This window comes from Pseudophryne corroboree, chromosome 11, assembly GCF_028390025.1.
Source record: "Pseudophryne corroboree isolate aPseCor3 chromosome 11, aPseCor3.hap2, whole genome shotgun sequence".
NCBI lineage: Eukaryota > Metazoa > Chordata > Amphibia > Anura > Myobatrachidae > Pseudophryne > Pseudophryne corroboree.
The window spans coordinates 84,472,286-84,489,454 of NC_086454.1; the positions used below are offsets into that span (position 1 = coordinate 84,472,286).

The 17,169-nt window shown below is 46.8% G+C and overlaps 1 protein-coding gene across 6 annotated transcripts in view; it reads left to right on the top strand.

The window, feature by feature from the left end:
- The window catches only part of LOC134968915 (ovochymase-2-like), a 235,824-nt gene that overhangs the window by 201,617 nt on the left and 17,038 nt on the right, over window positions 1-17,169 (top strand). For all 6 annotated transcript variants that reach the window (XM_063944490.1, XM_063944489.1, XM_063944493.1 and 3 more), the window contains one exon: window positions 10,445-10,572. In XM_063944490.1, the coding sequence (XP_063800560.1) occupies window positions 10,445-10,572 (128 nt within the window). The remainder of the gene's footprint in view (window positions 1-10,444; window positions 10,573-17,169) is intronic.

Genomic DNA, 17,169 nt, shown 5'->3' on the forward strand with positions numbered 1-17,169 from the left:
TGGCTGATTTTAGGTCTGTTCACCCTTTTACATATAGGGATAGGTATGATAGTAAGCGTTGGTAATCTCTATATTAACCATTAGGTGGCAGTAAAGTTCACATGCAGTGTTTCCAGTGGCATAGTATTTGTTTTATGCTTTCAAAATAAAATGTTTCATTTTGGTTTTCAGCAAATGTAGGGAAGTGGCTATTTTTTGGCCATGGTAAATTAATTCTGTTAGGGGTCATTGTAAGCAGAGAAATCTTACAGGACTTGATAGTGATGTAGCCCATACACTTGTAAGATAATCGGTACTAACCTTCCATTTTGACCGCAGCTGTGAGACAAATCGAAGGATTGTATGCACTTTTTAGGTACCTGGCGACGCGATGCACGGGTACGCCAGTTGAATCTCGTGTCTCAAGATAGTATGTGCTGCACCTAATATTTATTGAATCGCAGTGTGATCGCATGTGTTTTAAAAACACATGAGATATATCGCACTGCGATGCGCGATGGGCACCCGCCGGGAGCGGACGTAGGCCGCTCCCACTCGGCGGTGACGTGCCCATCACGTGAATACCATGCGATCTATCGCATGATCGCATGGCAATCACTTTGGCAGTTCAGGTGCGATTTCATCGCATCTGAACTGCCGGAGCAATGCCCTGCGATGTCGCGTCGCGGGGCATCGCACAAGTGTATGGGCACCATAAATGTATGAGATCTACTGTACTGTTTGATGCACTGTAGAATGCTTGGCAGGGCCATCTTAACAGCATTGTAGGCCCTGAGAAAAGCAATGCACTTGGGCCCCTTCCCCACCCATTCATGGGAAAAAGTAAATCATAACTCACCCATCCTGGAGTCTACATCCTCTCACCACATGCTTTCTTACAGTGAAAGGCTATCAGCACTCTGATTGGTGGATAGCTCTAGTCACCCGCCAGTCAGCATGCTGACAGACTTTCGCTGTCTGACTCTAGGCTGGGGGGCAGGTAGAGAATGCTGCACTCTGATTAGTGGCTGTCTGGCTCTAGGCTGGGGGGCAGGTAGAGAATGCTGCACTCTGATTAGTGGATAGTTGCAGCCATCCACCAAGCAGCATGCTGACTACCGGCTGAGAGGCAGCTAGAGAACTAGCTGCCTGGCCGTTCTGATATTTATCAAGCTCTGCAGAGCACCTTTCTCCAGTGGACCTTAGGGTATTATGCAACCCATTGTAATTTATACCCTTATTATTTTAAATAATCTCATTCAATAAATGTCAAATCATTAGGGAGGGCATCAGACCATTATTTTTTCATGTGCTACCAACAGAATTTGAACTGTACAATGTGGACAGCCTTAAAAAAACAAAAGGGACCCTTTTCAGTAACCATAATTGGGGACGTCTACTTTTACACTCCGCTGTGAAACAGACAATAGGGATCGCACCTCCCCTTTTCACCTGAAAACGTAAACTGAAGACATATTGCTTTGTGAGCTCAGTGTGCAAGTAGTGTGACTTTCTTTCATCTGTCTCATACAGCTCAGTAAAGAAAAATAAGATTTTACTCACCGGTAAATCTATTTCTCGTAGTCCGTAGTGGATGCTGGGGACTCCGTAAGGACCATGGGGAATAGCGGCTCCGCAGGAGACTGGGCACAGCTAAGAAAGAATTAGGACTACCTGGTGTGCACTGGCTCCTCCCACTATGATCCTCCTCCAGACTTCAGTAAGGATACTGTGCCCGGAAGAGCTGACACAATAAGGAAAGGATTTTGAATCCCGGGTAAGACTCATACCAGCCACACTAATCACACCGTATAACTCGTGATATTATACCCAGTTAACAGTATGAACATAACAGAGCCTCTCAACAGATGGCTCAACCATAACCCTTTTAGTTAACAATAACTTTATACAAGTATTGCAGACAGTCCGCACTTGGGACGGGCGCCCAGCATCCACTATGGACTACGAGAAATAGATTTACCGGTGAGTAAAATCTTATTTTCTCTAACGTCCTAGTGGATGCTGGGGACTCCGTAAGGACCATGGGGATTATACCAAAGCTCCCAAACGGGCGGGAGAGTGCGGATGACTCTGCAGCACCGAATGAGAGAACTCAAGGTCCTCCTCAGCCAGGGTATCAATTTTGTAGAATTTTGCAAATGTGTTTGTCCCTGACCAAGTAGCAGCTCGGCAAAGTTGTAAAGCCGAGACCCCTCGGGCAGCCGCCCAAGAAGAGCCCACTTTCCTCGTGGAATGGGCTTTTACAGATTTAGGGTGCGGCAGGCCAGCCACAGAATGCGCAAGCTGAATTGTGCTACAAATCCAGCGAGCAATAGTCTGCTTTGAAGCAGGAGCACCCATCTTGTTTGGTGCATACAGGATAAACAGCGAGTCAGTCTTCCTGACTCCAGCTGTCCTGGAAACATAAATTTTCAAGGCCCTGACTACGTCCAGTAACTTGGAGTCCTCCAAGTCCCTAGTAGCCGCAGGCACCACGATAGGTTGGTTCAAGTGAAAAGCTGATACCACCTTAGGAAGAAACTGGGGACTAGTCCTCAATTCTGCCCTATCCATATGGAAAATCCAATAGGGGCTTTTGCATGACAAAGCCGCCAATTTTGCCACCCGCCTTGCCGAAGCCAAGGCCAAAAGCATGACCACTTTCCACGTGAGATATTTGAAATTCACGGTTTTGAGTGGCTCAAACCAATGTGACTTTAGGAAACCCAACACCACGTTGAGGTCCCACGGTGCCACTGGAGGCACAAAAGGAGGCTGAATATGCAGCACTCCCTTGACAAATGTCTGAACTTCAGGCAGTGAAGCCAGTTCCATTATGGAAGAAAATCGATAGAGCCGAAATCTGGGCTTTAATGGAACCCAATTGTAGGCCCATAGTCACCTCTGACTGTAGGAAGTGCAGAAATCGACCTAGCTGAAATTTCTCCTTTGGGGCCTTCCTGGCCTCACAGTACGCAACATATTTCCGCCATATGCGGTGATAATGGTTAGTGTTCACTTCTTTCCTAGCTTTAAATAGCGTAGGGATAACTTCCTCCGGAATTCCCTTTTCCTTCAGGATCCGGCGTTCAACCGCCATGCCGTCAATGCAGCCGCGGTACGTCTTGAAACAGACAGGCCCCCTGCTGCAGCAGGTCCTGTCTGAGCGGCAGAGGCCATAGGTCCTCTGAGATCATTTCTTGGAGTTCTGGTTACCAAGCTCTTCTTGGCCAACCCGGAACAATGAGTATAGTTCCTACTCCTCTCCTTCTTATTATTCTCATTACCCTGGGTAAGAGAGGCAGAGAAGGGAACACATACGCCGACTGGTACACCCACGGTGTTACCAGAGCGTCCACAGCAATCGTCTGAGGGTCCTTGACCTGGCGCAATATCTTTGTAACTTTTAGTTGAGGCGGGACGCCATCATGTCCACCTGTGGCCTTTCCCAACGGTGTACAATCATTTGGAAGGCTTCTGGATGAAGTCCCCACTCTCCCGGGTGGAGGTCGTGTCTTCTGAGAAAGTCTGCTTCTCAGTTGTCCACTCCGGGAATGAACACTGCTGACAGTGCTAACACATGATTTTCCGCCCATCGGAGAATCCTTGTGGCTTCTGCCATCGCCATCCTGCTTCTTGTGCCGCCCTGTCGTGTACATGAGCGACCGCCGTGATGTTGTCTGACTGGATCAGCACCGGCCGGTGTTGAAGCAGGGGTCTAGCCTGACTTAGGGCATTGTAAATGGCCCTTAGTTCCAGAATATTTATGTGTAGGGAAGTCTCCTGACTTTTCCATAGCCTTGGAAGTTTCTTCCCTGTGTGACTGCCCCCCAGCCTCGAAGGCTGGCATCCGTGGTCACCAGGGGACCCAGTCCTGTATGCCGAATCTGCGGCCCCCTAGAAGATGAGCACTCTGCAGCCACCACAACAACGACACCCTGGCCCTTGGAGACAGGGTTATCCGCCGATGCATCTGAAGATGCGACCCGGACCACATGTCCAACAGATCCCACTGGAAAATCCTTGAATGGGACCTGGCGAATGGAATTTCTTCGTAAGAAGCTACCATCCTTCCCAGGGCTCGCGTGCATTGATGCACCGACACCTGTATACGTATTAGGAGGTCTCTGTCTAGAGACGACAACTCCTTGGACTTCTCCTCCGGGAGAAAACCTTTTTATCCTGTTCTGTGTCCAGAACCATACTCAGGAACAGTAGACGCGTCGTAGGAACCAGCTGCGACTTTGGAATATTCAGAATTCCGCCGTGCTGTTGTAGCACTTCCCGAGATAGTGCTACTCCGCCGAACAACTGCTCCCTGGACCTCGCCTTTATAAGGAGATCGTCCAAGTACGGGATAATTATTTCGACCATTACCTTGGTAAATACCTCGGTGCCGGGGACAGACCAACGGCAACGTCTGGAATTGGTAATGACAATCCTGTACCACAATTTTGAGGTACTCCTGGTGAAAAGGGTAAATAGGGACATGCAGGTAAGCATCCTTGATGTCCAGTGATACCCTCCAGGCTTGCAATAATCGCCCTGAGCGATTCCATTTCGAACTTGAACCTTCGTATATAAGTGTTCAAGGCTTTCAATTTTAGAATGGGTCTCACCGAACCGTCTGGTTTCGGTACCACAACATTTTGGAATAGTAACCCCGGCCTTGTTGAAGGAGGGGTACCTAGATTTCACCTGCTGGAAGTGCAGCTTGTGAATTGCCGCCAGTACTACCTTTCTCCGAGGGCAGCAGGCAAGGCTGAGGTGAGGTAACGGCGAGGGGGAGTCGCCTCGAACTCCAGCCTGTATCCCTGTGATACTATTTGCAGAACCTAGGGATCCACCTGTGGGCAAACCCACTGGTCCTTGAAGTTCCTGAGACGCGCCCCTACCGCACCTGTCTCCATGTGCCTTTTATAGGCAGCATCACCTGTCCACTGCCGGGTTTCTAATACCCTCCTGGCAGAATGGCCATTGCATTAATTCTGGATGCCAGCCGGCAAATATCCCTCTGTGCATCCTTTATATATAAGACAACGTCTTTAATATGCTCTATGTTAGCAACTATTTTCCCTGTCTTAGAGTATTAATATTATCTGACAGGGTATCAGACCACGCTGCAGCAGCACTATTTATGCTGAGGCGATTGCAGGTCTCAGTATATAACCTGAGTGTGTATATACAGACTTCAGGATAGTCTCCTGCTTTTTATCAGCAGGCTCCTTCAAGGTGGCCGTACCCTAAGACGGCAGTGCCACCTTTTTTGACAAACGTGTGAGCGCCTTATCCACCCTAAGGGATATCTCCCAACGTGACCTATCCTCTGGCGGGAAAGGGTACGCCATCAGTAACTTTTTAGAAATTACCAGTTTCTTATTGGGGGAACCCACGCTACTTTACACACTTCATTCATTCATCTGATGGGGGAACAAAACACTGGCTGCTTTTTCTCCCCAAAAATAAAACCCCTTTTGTGTGGTACTTGGGTTCATGTCAGAAATGCGTAACACATTTTTTATTGCCGAGATCATGTAACGGATGTTCCTAGTGGATTGTGTATATGTCTCAATCTCGTCGACACTGGAGTCAGACTCCGTGTCGACATCTGTGTCTGCCATCTGAGGTAACGGGCGCTTTTTTGAGCCCCTGATGGCCTTTGAGACGCCTGGGCAGGCGCGGGCTGAGAAGCCGGCTGTCCCACAGCTGTTTTACGTCATCCAGCCTTGTAAGGAGTTGATATTGTCGTTTAATACCTTCCACCTATCCATCCACTCTGGTGTCGGCCCCACAGGGGACGACATCCCATTTATCGGCCTCTGCTCCACCTCCACGTAACCTTCCTCATCCCACATGTCGACACAGCCGTACCGACACCCAGCACACACACAGGGAATGCTCTGACTGAGGACAAGACCCCACAAAGTCCTTTGGGGAGACAGAGAGAGAGTATGCCAGCACACACCAGAGCGCTATATAATGCAGGGAATAACACTATAACTGAGTGATTTTTCCCCCAATAGCTGCTTGTATAAACAATATTGCACCTAAATTTAGTGCCCCCCCTCTCTTTTTAACCCTTTGAGCCTGAAAACTACAGGGGAGAGCCTGGGGAGCTGTCTTCCAGCTACACTGTGAAGAGAAAATGGCGCCAGTGTGTTGAGGGAGATAGCTCCGCCCCTTTTTCGCTGACTTTTCTCCCGCTTTTTTATGGATTCTGGCAGGGGTATTTATAACATATATAGCCTCTGGGGCTATATATTGTGATATATTTGCCAGCCAAGGTGTATTTATTGTTTCTCAGGGCGCCCCCCACCCCCAGCGCCCTGCACCCTCAGTGACCGGAGTGTGAAGTGTGTATGAGGAGCAATGGCGCACAGCTGCAGTGCTGTGCGCTACCTTGGTGAAGACTGATGTCTTCTGCCGCCGATTTTCCGGATTTCTTCTTGCTTCTGGCTCTGTAAGGGGGCCGGCGGCGCGGCTCCGGGACCGAACACCAATGGCCGGTTCCATGCGGTCGATCCCTCTGGAGCTAATGGTGTCCAGTAGCCTAAGAAGCCCAAGCTACCACCAGTTAGGTAGGTTCGCTTCTTCTCCCCTTAGTCCCTCGCTGCAGTGAGTCTGTTGCCAGCAGATCTCACTGTAAAATAAAAAACCTAACATATACAGGTTGAGTATCCCTTATCCAAAATGCTTGGGACCAGAGGTATTTTGGATATCGGATTTTTCCGTATTTTGGAATAATTGCATACCATAATGAGATATCATGGTGATGAGACCTAAATCTAAGCACAGAATGCATTTATGTTACATATACACCTTATACACACAGCCTGAAGGTCATTTTAGCCTATATTTTTTTATAACTTTGTACATTAAACAAAGTGTGTCTACATTCACACAATTCATTTAGGTTTCATATACACCTTATACACACAGCCTGAAGGTCATTTAATACAATATTTTTAATCACTTTGTGTATTAAACAAAGTTTGTGTACATTGAGCCATCAAAAAACAAAGGTTTCACTATCTCACTCTCACTCAAAAAAGTCCGTATTTCGGAATATTCCGTATTTCGGAATATTTGGATATGGGATACTCAACCTGTACTTTCTTTTTAGGAGCTCAGGAGAGCCCCTAGTGTGCATCCAGCTCGGCCGCGCACAGGATTCTAACTGAAGTCTGGAGGAGGGTCATAGTGGGAGGAGCCAGTGCACACCAGGTAGTCCTAATTCTTTCTTAGCTGTGCCCAGTCTCCTGCGGAGCCGCTATTCCCCATGGTCCTTACGGAGTCCCCAGCATCCACTAGGACGTTAGAGAAATCTATTATTAGTGGCATACGTATCATTCGAAGCCCCAATCCCTGTGATAGCTTACTTCCATAATTGATCCAAAAAGTATTGCCAATATTATCTAAAATCAATAAGAGGTAACTACCCACTTTATGTGTGCGAAATGCGTCAGTTTGCTTGCAGACATGCGCAAGTGCAGTGAATCAGAAAAACTTGGGGCTAGATGCATCATCGCTTAGAAAGTGATAGAATGGAGAGTGAAAAAGTACCAGCCAATCAGCTCCTAACTGCCATCTCACAGGCTGTGTTTGAAAAATGTCAGTTAGGAGCTGATTGGCTGGTACTTTTTCACTCTCCATTTTATCACTTTCCAAGCGATGATGCATCTGTCCCTTGGACTTCAGTTCCACTTACAAAAAAATAAAAATAAGGAAATTTTAAAAACAATATTTGGTTTATTTGAAAATTAGAAAATGTAAATCTTAGCATTGAGAGTGAAACGCGCTTGAAAATGATCACCACCTTCTAAGCAGGTGTTACAGCCTACAGCGAGATATGGCAAACTTTACAGCTACATAATGTTTAAGCAATTGCAGCATCTCATTTTCTCATTGAATTGAATTGAATTGAATTTATTATCATTAAATATTCACGTATGAACAAACAATGAGATTTCCGTATGAGTGAGACAGAATTCACAAGTACAACACCAGTAAAACACCATAAAATATTTTTAAGATATTTATAAAAGCCGTAGGAACACAGATAGACACATAAGCAGGCACTACGCTCCTATCTACCCCCTAAACCATTACGCATATTAATTGCCTTAGTGAAAAAACTGTGCCTCAACTGACTGGTCTTACACAACAAAGATCTATAACGTAAATTAGAAGGAAGCAGGGTAAATACCCCATAATTGGGGTGGGTTACGTCATTCAATATACTCCTGGCTTTCTTAAGGAGCCTTTTTTCATAAATGGATTGGATATTTGGCAATGATAAACCAACTATTCTTCCGGCAATTTTAACAATTCTGTCAAGCGATTCACGCTCTGTTACCTTACAGTTTCCATACCAGACAGAAATACCATATGTAAGCACGCTTTCAATAATACAAGAATAAAAATTAACTAAAATTGACTCAGATATTCCTGCTGAACGCATTTTTCTAAGAAAATATAACCGTTGTTGGGCTCTTTTTATGACATTGTCAATATGATAATACCATGACAAGTCATTAGATATGATCATACCCAAAAATGTAAAAGATGTAACTAACTCCACCTCTTGCTTGTCCAAGACCAAAGGACTGTAAAGGGGGGTACTCACGGAGCGATCGCTGCTTAAAATCTAAGCAATCTGACTAGATTGCTTAGATTTTAAGCACGATCGCTCCGTGTGTAGCCCCCTCAGCGATAGCGATGCGCAGCCCCGCGCATCGCTATCGCTGCTGCTAGATTGGCCTGCATGCAGGCCAATCTAGCGGGTCGCTCACTTCACCCGCTGGGTGAAGTGAGCGGCCCCCCGTCTCCCCCCGCACGCTCAGCACAGATCGCGCTGTGCTGAGCGCCGGGAGAGATGTGTGCTGAGCGGTTCGCTCAGCACACATCTCTCTGACATCGGCCAGTGAGTACTGGCCTTAAGTATACCGATTTGTTGTCCTGAAATCTAAGATCATCTCTTTTGTCTTTGTAACGTTAAGAATCAGATGATTATCTTGACTCCATTTCTCCAGCCTACGTACTTCGGATATAGGCCCTCATTCCGAGTTGATCGCTCGGTATTTTTCATCGCATCGCAGTGAAATTCCGCTTAGTACGCATGCGCAATATTCGCACTGCGACTGCACCAAGTAATTTTACAATGGAGATAGTATTTTTACTCACGGCTTTTTCATCGCTCCGGCGATCGTAATGTGATTGACAGGAAATGGGTGTTACTGGGCGGAAACAGGCCGTTTTATGGGCGTGCGGGAAAAAACGCTACCGTTTCCGGAAAAAACGCAGAAGTGGCCGGGGAAACGGGGGAGTGTCTGGGCGAACGCTGGGTGTGTTTGTGACGTCAAAACAGGAACGACAAGCACTGAACTGATCGCACAGGCAGAGTAAGTCTGAAGCTACTCTGAAACTGCTAAGTAGTTAGTAATCGCAATATTGCGAATAAATCGGTCGCAATTTTAAGAAGCTAAGATTCACTCCCAGTAGGCGGCGGCTTAGCGTGTGTAACTCTGCTAAAATCGCCTTGCGAGCGATCAACTCGGAATGAGGGCCATAAATTCAGAGTCATTGGCCCTCATTCCGAGTTGATCGGTCGCAAGGCGAATTTAGCAGAGTTACACACGCTAAGCCGCCGCCTACTGGGAGTGAATCTTAGCTTCTTAAAATTGCGACCGATGTATTCGCAATATTGCGATTACTAACTACTTAGCAGTTTCAGAGTAGCTCCAGACTTACTCTGCCTGTGCGATCAGTTCAGTGCTTGTCGTTCCTGGTTGACGTCACAAACACACCCAGCGTTCGCCCAGGCACTCCCACCGTTTCTCCAGCCACTCCTGCGTTTTTTCCGGAAACGGTAGCGTTTTCAGCCACACGCCCCTGAAACGCCGTGTTTCCGCCCAGTAACACCCATTTCCTGTCAATCACATTACGATCGCCGGAGCGAAGAAAAAGCCGTGAGTAAAAATACTTTCTTCATAGTAAAGTTACTTGGCGCAGTCGCAGTGCGAACATTGCGCATGCGTACTAAGCGGATTTTCATTGCGATGCGATGAAAAATACCGCGCGAACAACTCGGAATGAGGGCCATTATTTCCACTAATGAGGCATACAATAGCAATATCATCTGCAAATTTAAGCATATGCACCGTGTTCGAAATAGAGACACAGTCATAGGTAAACAAGGAATAAAGAAATGGACTCAACACACATCCCTGTGGCACTCCTGTACTAATCATTACCTCATTTGTGATTTTGTTATTGACCCTAACTGCCTGAGGCCTATTAGTTAAAAAGTCAAAGATCCATCTGCAGACAAAACTATCCACACCTAGTTGAGTCAATTTAGTAATTAAAGAACTAATATTGAATAGCAATCTGTATTATTCTGCTATAATCCCTCTAATCTTGTGAATGGATGCCATAAAGTCCTTTACATCTGCTTTCATTTCAGGTGCCAACTGAAAATCCAAGCTCCAAAAGACCACTTCATAATTATACATTTTAAACATTTACATGGGTCTTATGCACATAATTCCCTGGTAATCTATGAAGGCGCATCTAGCAATGGAACGGTCAAAGGTAGGAGCTTTAAATCACAGATCGTATGGCATGCACTTAGATTTTCATTATGTGTCACCGTATTTCCTAGTGCGTTATACAAAATAGTCATACAGAGACAATAAGGGAATATACACAGAGGGGCAGATGTATTAACCTGGAGAAGGCATAAGGAAGTGATAAACCAGTGATATGTGCAAGGGGATAAAGGCAGCAGCCAATCAGCTCCAATATGTAAATTAACAGTTAGGATCTGATTGGCTTGTGCCTTTATCACATTGCACATATCACTGGTTTATCACTTCCTTATGCCTTCTCCAGGTTAATACATCTGCCCCAGAGTTGTGCTCACTGGAATGTACGCTCTAAAAGTAATGCGTAGCTTTACACAAAGGGTATGCACAGACGAGAGAGGGCTTGTGACTCTTCTAGTCGTCTGTCTGGTATTGATAATAACCTAATCTTATCATGGTTATAAGTCACACTTTCCAGCACTCTCCATATGGAAATCTGGACAAATATGGCACTCTCACAACATCCCCAACCCTTGCATTTTGCATACTTTAAACAATACAGTGCAGATATAGGGGGGTCATTCCGACCTGTTCGCACGCTCCCGTTTTTCGCAGCGCAGAAATCAGGTCACTACTGCTCATGCATATGCACCGCAATGCGCAGGCGCGTCGTACGGGTACAAAGCGGATCGTTGCTGAGCGATGGATTTAACAAAGAATCCATTCGCAACAGCCGATCGCAAGGAGATTGACAGGAAGAAGGTGTTTATGGGTGTCAACTGACCATTTTCTGGGAGTGTTTGGAAAAACGCAGGCGTGTCCAAGCGTTTACAGGGCGGGTGTCTGACGTCAATTCCGGGACCAGACAGGCTGAAGTGATCGCAAGGGCTGTGTAAGTTCAGACCTACTCAGAAACTGCACAAAATGTTTTTGCAGAGCTCGGCTGCACAGGCGTTCGCACACTTGCAAAGCGAAAATACACTTCCCTATGGGCGGCGACTATCTGATCGCAGCGCTTCAAAAAGTACCTAGCGAGCGACCAACTCGAAGCGAGCGACCAACTCGAAATGACCCCCATAGTACCAAGGATGCAGGGAAACCAGCATACTCTGATAATCTGTGTCAACTTCAGTGATCCTTTACTATGGGCCTAATTCAAGGTTGATTGCAAAACAACATTTTCCTCTAATGGGCAAAACCATATGCACTGCAGGTAGGGCAGATGTAACGTGCAGAGAGAGTTAAGGTGGGTACACACTGGTAGATATATCTGCCGATCAATTGATCGGCAGATATATCTATGGACGGATCGGGCAGTGTGTTGAGCATACACACTGCCCGATCCGTCGGGGACTGACGTCATGAACTGGGCGGGCGTGTACACAAGCCCGCCCAGTTCAGCTGTTAATCACCGCCGTCTGCCGCAGCATGTGTACGGGCGGTCGGCCTACCGCCCGTACACACACAGCGATACGCCAATATATCGGTAGATATATTGGCCGTCGGCTGTGCTGCAGGGCCGACGCGATACGTCTGTGAACGACGGAGTTCACAGACGTATCGGGCGTACACACTGGCCGACGGACCCGCGATATATCGGCCGTTCAAGAGAACGGCCGATATATCGGCCAGTGTGTACCCACCTTTAGATATGGGTGGGTTATCTTGTTTCTGTGCAGGGTAAATACTGGCTGCTTTCTTTTTACACTACAATTTAGATTTCAGTTTGAACACACCCCACCCAGATCCAACAATATTTGCCCCACCTGCAGTGCACATGGTTTTGCCCATTAGAGGAAAATGTTGTTTTGCAAGCAAGCTTGAATTAGGCCGTATGTAAGGAAAATAAGCGCAACACTAGTTCTGGCCATTGCAGTCTGACCTTCATGACACAGGCTTGAGCAGGAGAATTTTGTTCAAATCAAAAGACATTTCTGATGTGCTTGAACAAAGCTGTGTGGATGATCATGTGACAGGGTTATGTAACTATTGCGAAAGTTTTTGGCCTCCGACAATGCAAAGTCAATCAGATAGTGTGCAATGCAAATGGAGGAAAGTCCACACTGCTGTTTATCATTCAGTGAGCCTTCAAGAGAAAATCACTCAAGAGATATGCAGTACTCCAGCAGGTGGCACAGATCTACAAGGCAGCAGCTAAGGGTTTGCTGGCCTCTCTTGTACTGGGTATTCAAGAAAGCATATTAAAGGCATAGCTTAATATTGGCCCTCCAAGCAGAAAATGTGGAAACGCACATTTACTAGCAGATGATTTTTTATATTAATTTTTAAATGTTAATAAATGTGTTTTAACCCTAGGAGCTCAACATCGATTAAAATCGATCTAACATTGAACATAAACAAACAAAATCGACTTTTAGTAAATATACCCCCTAGTATTGATAGGATTATGCATCATTCACTCATGCATCATTCACTGCCCCCTGGCATATGGTGTGCAGCAGCCATCCCTCCATTACTATACTGAGGAGGCAGGTCTACAATTCTCTATCCCCTTTCCTTTTGCTATCATATTCTCATATCTCTTTATCATATTGATTTGTTGCATACTTGCCTACTTTTGAAAACTAGTTTCAGGGAGATTGTAGGTGTAAGCAGAGGGTGTGTCTAACTCCACCTATGGGTGTGTCTATTGCCACAATGGGGCGTGTCCTTCATTGTTAAGCGCTCACTCCAGTGACTATATGGCATATCTCCCAACTTTTGTCACTGAAAGAGTGAAATATATGCGCGCGCGAACCGCGCGCATGCAAAAGGGGTGTGGCCTATTAAAAGGGGCGTGCCTTTGCGGGAGGGCCAGTGAATGTGATCCACACCCCGTTTTCGGCACTGAGGGGGCATGCCCAGCGCTCTGTGAGCTGCTGGCATGCCCCCTCTCCTATCTCCAGTGAATAGACGCTGTGCGACGGAGACGAGCGGCCACCTTAACATATTGCTGAACTAGCTACTCCTGCAGTCCCTATGTGGATATAAGTACTCGGAGGTGGTCTGTAAAATCCTGCACACCAGAGCCACCGGAGAATCTGTGCGACGGAGACGAGCACCCAGCCAAGGGCGCGGCCGCCAATTACATATTGCCGAATCAGCTACTCCTGTAGTCATCCCTAGTGCAGTGAAGCCGGGGAGTGCACAAAGTAGTGGACCGGCACGCCAGCCGATAGCCTCCGACGGGGACGCCGTCCGTACCATCAATTGGAACTGGACCTGCCTCTCCAAAGCAGGAGAGCTATTCATTCGGTAAGCGTATCCAAGTTTCAAGAATATTATACTAAAGATTGGGGCATATCAATATTGCTATCCTCTGGAATTGTTTGGAACTGTCATTTAAAATGTAATATTCATTAGTCACAGAAGACCACAGAATTATCCCAACGCATGTTGTGGAGAATTGTATTGGTGTGGATACATTCAGTTTAAATAATTGCAACATAGTATGCTGATATTGCAAGTGTATCCCCCCCGTACAGCTGAAATTGTTACATGCAGTGCTATTATTGTCTTGTATGATCTCTGAAAGAGTGTTAAGTAAAAGAAAATAAGAATTTACTTACCGATAATTCTATTTCTCGGAGTCCGTAGTGGATGCTGGGGTTCCTGAAAGGACCATGGGGAATAGCGGCTCCGCAGGAGACAGGGCACAAAAAAGTAAAGCTTTACTAGGTCAGGTGGTGTGCACTGGCTCCTCCCCCTATGACCCTCCTCCAGACTCCAGTTAGGTACTGTGCCCGGACGAGCATACACAATAAGGGAGGCATTTTGAATCCCGGGTAAGACTCATACCAGCCACACCAATCACACCGTACAACTTGTGATCTAAACCCAGTTAACAGTATGACAACAGAAAGGGCCTCTTAAAGATGGCTCCTTAACAATAACCCGAATTAGTTAACAATAACTATGTACAAGTATTGCAGATAATCCGCACTTGGGATGGGCGCCCAGCATCCACTACGGACTCCGAGAAATAGAATTATCGGTAAGTAAATTCTTATTTTCTCTATCGTCCTAAGTGGATGCTGGGGTTCCTGAAAGGACCATGGGGATTATACCAAAGCTCCCAAACGGGCGGGAGAGTGCGGATGACTCTGCAGCACCGAATGAGAGAACTCCAGGTCCTCCTTTGCCAGGGTATCAAATTTGTAAAATTTTACAAACGTGTTCTCCCCCGACCACGTAGCTGCTCGGCAGAGTTGTAATGCCGAGACCCCTCGGGCAGCCGCCCAAGATGAGCCCACCTTCCTTGTGGAGTGGGCTTTTACAGTTTTAGGCTGTGGCAGGCCTGCCACAGAATGTGCAAGTTGAATTGTGTTACAAATCCAACGAGCAATCGACTGCTTAGAAGCAGGTGCGCCCAACTTGTTGGGTGCATACAATATAAACAGCGAGTCAGATTTTCTGACTCCAGCCGTCCTTGCAATGTATATTTTTAAGGCTCTGACAACGTCCAACAACTTGGAGTCCTCCAAGTCGCTAGTGGCCGCAGGCACCACAATAGGTTGGTTCAGATGAAATGCTGATACCACTTTAGGGAGAAAATGCGGACGAGTCCGCAGTTCTGCCCTATCCGAATGGAAGATTAGATAAGGACTTTTATAAGATAAAGCCGCCAGTTCAGATACTCTCCTGGCAGAGGCCAGGGCTAGTAACATAGTCACTTTCAATGTGAGATATTTCAAATCCACCTTTTTCAATGGTTCAAACCAATGGGATTTGAGGAAATCTAAAACTACATTTAGATCCCACGGTGCCACCGGAGGCACCACAGGAGGCTGTATATGCAGTACTCCCTTGACAAAAGTCTGGACCTCAGGGACAGAGGCCAATTCTTTTTGGAAGAATATTGACAGGGCCGAAATTTGAACCTTAATGGATCCCAATTTGAGACCCATAGATAATCCTGATTGCAGGAAATGTAGGAAACGACCCAGTTGGAATTCCTCCGTCGGAACCCTCCGATCCTCGCACCACGCTACATATTTTCGCCAAATGCGGTGATAATGTTTCACGGTGACTTCCTTCCGTGCCTTAATCAAGGTAGGAATGACTTCTTCTGGAATGCCTTTCCCTTTTAGGATCTGGCGTTCAACCGCCATGCCGTCAAACGCAGCCGCGGTAAGTCTTGAAAAAGACAGGGACCCTGCTGTAGCAGGTCCCTTCTCAGAGGTAGAGGCCACGGTTCGTCCGTGAGCATCTCTTGAAGTTCCGGATACCAAGTCCTTCTCGGCCAATCCGGAACCACTAGTATTGTTCTTACTCTTCTTTGCCGTATGATCTTCAATACCTTTGGTATGAGCGGCAGAGGAGGAAACACATACACTGACTGGTACACCCAAGGAGTTACCAGTGCGTCCACAGCTATTGCCTGTGGATCTCTTGACCTGGCGCAATATTTGTCCAGTTTCTTGTTGAGGCGAGACGCCATCATGTCTACAATTGGTCTTTCCCAACGGTCTATTAACATGTTGAAGACTTCTGGATGTAGACCCCCCTCTCCCGGATGAAGATCGTGTCTGCTGAGGAAGTCTGCTTCCCAGTTGTCCACGCCCGGGATGAACACTGCTGACAGTGCTATCACGTGATTCTCCGCCCAGCGAAGAATCTTGGCAGCTTCTGCCATTGCACTCCTGCTTCTTGTGCCGCCCTGCCTGTTTACATGGGCGACCGCCGTGATGTTGTCCGACTGAATCAACACCGGCTTTCCTTGCAGGAGAAGTTCCGCCTGGCTTAGAGCATTGTAGATTGCTCTTAGTTCCAGAATGTTTATGTGAAGAGACTTTTCCAGACTCGTCCATACTCCCTGGAAGTTTCTTCCTTGTGTGACTGCTCCCCAGCCTCTCAGGCTGGCGTCCGTGGTCACCAGGATCCAATCCTGAATGCCGAATCTGCGGCCTTCTAATAGGTGAGCCTTCTGCAACCACCACAGAAGTGACACCCTTGTCTTTGGTGACAGGGTTATTCGCAGGTGCATCTGCAGATGCGACCCTGACCATTTGTCCAACAGATCCCTTTGGAATATTCTTGCATGGAATCTGCCGAATGGAATTGCTTCGTAAGAAGCCACCATTTTTCCCAGGACTCTTGTGCATTGATGTACTGACACTTTTCCTGGTTTTAGGAGGTTCCTGACCAGATCGGATAACTCCTTGGCTTTTTCCTCTGGAAGGAAAACCTTTTTCTGAACCGTGTCCAGAATCATTCCTAGGAACAGCAGACGAGTTGTCGGGATTAAATGGGATTTTGGAATATTCAGAATCCACCCGTGTTGTCTTAGCACCTCTTGAGATAGTGCTAAAGCTGTCTCCAGCTGTTCTCTGGACCTTGCCCTTATTAGGAGATCGTCCAAGTATGGGATAACTAATACGCCTTTTCTTCGAAGAAGAATCATCATCTCGGCCATTACCTTGGTAAAGACCCGAGGCGCCGTGGACAATCCGAACGGCAGCGTCTGAAACTGATAGTGACAGTTTTGAACAATGAACCTGAGGTACCCCTGGTGTGCGGGGTAAATCGGAACGTGTAGATACGCATCCTTGATGTCCAAGGATACCATAAAGTCCCCTTCTTCCAGGTTCGCTATCACTGCTCT